Here is a 4,371-nt window from a genome sequence, read left to right on the forward strand (position 1 = left end):
CCGGTGAGTGGTGCAGGTGTCGCTCATTATCAATTACTCCACCGCCCGCCCCCACTCGTCACAGTTATTTTAAATTGTAATAATATTTTACAACGTTACTGTTTTTACTGTACAAATGCAGCCTTAGTGAATATAAAAGACTTCTTCAAAAACTTACTGACCCCATACTTTTGAACGGCAGTGTATACTGTTTAACAATGTCAGTGAACAAATTAAACTGGTGAGAGTGGGAAAGGTGTATTTTAAGGTGGGAGAAGTTTAATTTTTAAAAGTCCTCAGGACCTAAAGTGCCTGTAATTGAACAAACACCCATAAAAGTAGAATAAGCAGCCACATGCTACAATAGGTCACAACAGTTGAATGTGTCTTTTCAACTCTATTGTTGAACTCAACTCAATTATGACGTTATGAATGTTTGATTCTATTTTAAGATGAGAGGCAAGGCACCCTTCGACTTAGCAACCTCACCAAAAGCATGTCTGGCAAGTATGTTTGCCGCGCCAGCAACATGGCTGGGACTGATAGCTGCCACATCAATCTAGAGGTCTCCACCCGTAAGTATCATTCAAAGATTGATGAAACATTTTATGTTGTAGATTTCGGCACTCACTATATTTGTAACTGAATTGATCCTGTTGTGGCTGCAGCTAACAATGCCTGGGTGATCGCCGGGGCCACGGTGGGCTCTGTGGTGGGTTTGATGGCTCTGGTCTTATTCCTGATCTTTATTCTGAGGAGAAACCGTGATGCAGAGGAGGAGATGGCCAATGAGATCAAGTGAGCATGTGTCTTATATTTCTCATATTTTAATAGGATTAAAATAGGATTGTATTACAGTATCTGCTTTCTATTGCTTTAAGGGAAGATGCACAGGCCCCGAAACGCGTCTCCTGGGCTAAAAGCGGCACAGGATCGGACATCATATCAAAGAACGGCACATTGTCCTCCATAGCCACCAGCCCTCCTGCACAGGACCCTCAGCATCCACTCCAAAACAGCCATTACCCATTCCCTCGGGGTGCCTCGGACACCGCCTCCATCCTCACCACCTCCGGTAGCACAACCACATACCGCCTCCGCCCAGGGGAGCCCAACCCACTGCATGGCCTGCCCGGATACAACGGCAGCAGCACACTAAATCACACACACCGCCACCATCACCACCATCGCCATCACACTCCCGCAGTCCTCAATCCCAACAGCTGCTCCACACACAGGACTGAGGGGCCGCAGCCGCAGACCCCACGCCCGCTCAACATGCCTATAAACACTGCCACCCTGTCCCGCATGGGGGCCATGCCCATCATGGTGCCCACCCAGAACCACGCCGGGTCACTGGTATAACGACCCTCAAGACAAATAATGTGCTAACGACTAGCCAAACGTACGTGGGGAAGGGTTTCGACAAATGTGGCGATAAATTACAAATTTTTAATACAGATTAAAGTACAGTAAAAAATTGTTACATGTCAAAAATCACCTTTGATTTGTTTTCTAAAGTATTACATTTTTTTGTATGAGCTTAATTTGATGCCTAAACACTCTGTGAAGTTCTTCTCGTCATCTTTTCAAACAGTTACACTGACCGAGAACAGTATTTTTTCATTTATTTTGTCAGTTTTACAGTGTGTTATACATTTTGATGGGATGCAGATGTCCACTTTTTGTAACAGTTGTGTTTATGGATTCAGATTTGTCCAGTTATTTAGACATTCAGTTAAATTAATGACAATAATCTTTAGCATCAGCTGTTCTTGTGCCTCCGTTTCTCTCAGGAGTTTTCAGTTTTCCTGTCAAGCAGTTGACAGATTTCTGAAACAGAGCAGGTTTTATTTCAAATGTAACATTTTCTGATCATTCAGAGGAGTTTGAGGGATGACTGTAAAGAAGAAAATAAAATGAAAGCCCATGAAAATGCTGTCTTAAAATGTCTTATGATGTAGAGTGTAAAAGAAAGAAATGCCAGTATCTGCCATGCTTATTTACTTGAGCAGGAAGGACTCTTCATTTGTAAAACATTTGATTATGAAAGTTACATGGAAGTGTCCATTTGTTCATTCATGTGTTCATGATGTACGAAAAACTAGCCTTGTTGTTTAATGACTTGAATATTGGTAGCAATGTTTTATCATTTTTGATATTAGTGTTAATGCTGAATGTTATTGTAAATATTCAGGTTGAAGATATTGTTTACTCTGTAATTAGGACTTTTCCACTCATTTTGTTATTTTCAAATTGGCATTATATGGAATTGAAAGCATACAGTAACTGTCCACATGATGGAAGCAGAGAAGTAGGAAACAGGCTCAAAGTGGAAAATGCCTCAGTGAGGTTCAAGTGTTCAAGTGGTGGTACTTGTTTTGATTGCTTACCATAATGTTCTGCTTATTAAACCAGTACAAAATTGCATTGTAAAACATTGTTAAAATTTTTTTAAAGAGTACAACTAGCACAACTCTTCAATGTGGCATTTGATTGGCCCTGCATTAAACAAACTTTATTAACAACCAGTATCTTAAATATTAGAACCAGACACTTTATTTTGGCTGCCATATTTTTCTTTTTTAACTTACTTTCTAGCTTACTTTTTTTAACTTACTTTTGAGGTATTGGGTTGTGATCCCGGACGAGCCCCCGATTTCTGTTATGGCCATAACAGAAATACAGTTTTTTTTTCTTGATAATATCATGTGAACCTAAATTGCTTTAGAAGTAAATATAAAATTTATATCTTTGTTCAGAATAATATTGGTTGTCTTAGAAGACGGCTGTTGAATGTGCAACTTTTGTTGCAAGTGTGGTTTTTCAAACTATTTTTAAGAAAAAGCTGCTTTAGTGAAGAACAATAAGTAGTGTTTAGCCACACCTGCCTCCCCTTTTTGCAAGCACATTCTGGACATTGTTGTGCTTTCTGTTAGTTAGAGCTGACCAGTTATGAGCTGTTCCTTATCTCAGTGCAAGGACAACAAAATATTAAAAGCATAATGGTATATGGTCACATTGTCCTCACAACACGCATTTTGTTCCAGTACTTTGGTGAGTAATTCCTTCCTTTTTATTATATATATTTTTACACTACTGTTCAAAAGTTTGGGTTCAACAAGATTTTTTAAAATGTTTTTGAAAGTCTTGCTCACCAAGGCTGCAGTTATTTGATCAAAAGGTAAAAAGGGTAATATTGTGAAATATTATTACACTTTAAAATAACTGTTTTCTGTTTTAATATATCTGAAAATGTAACTTATTCCTGTGATGACAAAGCTGAATTTTCAGCAGTCATTACTCCAGTCTTCAGTGTCACATGATCCTTCAGAAATCACTCTAATGATTATCAATGGAACAGTTGAAAACAGTCATGCTGCTTAATATTTTTGTAGAAACTGTGATACTTTTTTCAGGATTTTTCCTTTTATGAAAGTTTAAAAGAACAGCATTTATTTAAAAATATAAATCTTTTGTAACATTCTAAATACTGCAGGAATTCCTGCCGTCCAAGCCAAGAGGGTGAGAACTGCTGTATTCAGATTCAGTCACAATAAACCACCACATCTGCCGACCTCAATGTCCTGTTTGACACAGGTGCTATACTACAATGGGAGGCTGTACTGGGTGAACTCTTGGGAGGGTAGGATGGCTCTCGTGCAGAACCCTCCAGTGTCAGGCATCGCTTCTGTCAGGATCATCAGTGCCGAAACATCTGATACTGGGCTGTATATATGTGAGGTCACCAACCCAAACGACTGGTCTGGCAGTGGACAAGGTCTGATCAACCTCACTGTGCTAGGTAAAATGGCCTATATATCATGGGTTTTCAACAGAACCCAAATATAAAAAAAAAAATATATATATATATATATATATATTAGTTATATATTTATTATTTAATTTTTATTAATATTTAATACTACTTATTAGTTAGTAAGTAGTTGTTAAGTTTAAATATGCGGTCGGGTTAAGGGATCTAAAATATGGTCATGCAGAATAACGCGTTAAACAGCAAATATGCTAGTAATATGCGTGCTAGTTAATAGTGAGAATTGGTCCCTAAACTAAAGTGTTACACTAAAAAAGTGTTTTTTATTTAAAAAATTTAAAGTTTTTTTATTATGTGCTTTTGTCATTTTTAAAATTTTGTACATTTCTAATTAGATTTTTAAGTTTAATTTGAGTACTTTTAGTAACATTTCTAATTTTCTTTTTTTTTTTACATTTAGTTTTTCCATCTAATATTTATCATTTTAATTCAGCTCTATTCCAATTAACTACAAATATTTTTAATAGTTTTAGTTAACAACAGTGCTTGGAGAAACATACTGTATTTCAATAATTAATTGTGATTAATTTCATTATTGTCTATAGAAATCATATGTG

General features: G+C 37.0%; 2 protein-coding genes across 3 annotated transcripts in view; both read left to right on the plus strand.

The window, feature by feature from the left end:
• The window catches only part of esamb (endothelial cell adhesion molecule b), a 49,852-nt gene extending 47,402 nt beyond the window's left edge, over positions 1–2,450 (plus strand). For both annotated transcript variants that reach the window (XM_016501335.1, XM_016501336.1), the window contains 3 exons: positions 432–554; positions 648–777; positions 861–2,450. In XM_016501335.1, the coding sequence (XP_016356821.1) occupies positions 432–554; positions 648–777; positions 861–1,344 (737 nt within the window). In that variant the 3' untranslated portion in view covers positions 1,345–2,450. The remainder of the gene's footprint in view (positions 1–431; positions 555–647; positions 778–860) is intronic.
• Positions 2,451–2,984: 534 nt separating this feature from the next.
• Positions 2,985–4,371, plus strand: part of LOC107699885 (V-set and immunoglobulin domain-containing protein 2-like) — a 1,911-nt gene continuing 524 nt past the window's right edge. The window contains exons 1-3 of the mRNA XM_016501309.1: positions 2,985–3,036; positions 3,479–3,504; positions 3,580–3,784. Of these exons, the coding sequence (XP_016356795.1) occupies positions 2,985–3,036; positions 3,479–3,504; positions 3,580–3,784 (283 nt within the window). The remainder of the gene's footprint in view (positions 3,037–3,478; positions 3,505–3,579; positions 3,785–4,371) is intronic.

Source organism: Sinocyclocheilus anshuiensis, unplaced genomic scaffold (genome assembly GCF_001515605.1).
Source record: "Sinocyclocheilus anshuiensis isolate Anshui unplaced genomic scaffold, SAMN03320099.WGS_v1.1 scaffold891, whole genome shotgun sequence".
Lineage (NCBI taxonomy): Eukaryota > Metazoa > Chordata > Actinopteri > Cypriniformes > Cyprinidae > Sinocyclocheilus > Sinocyclocheilus anshuiensis.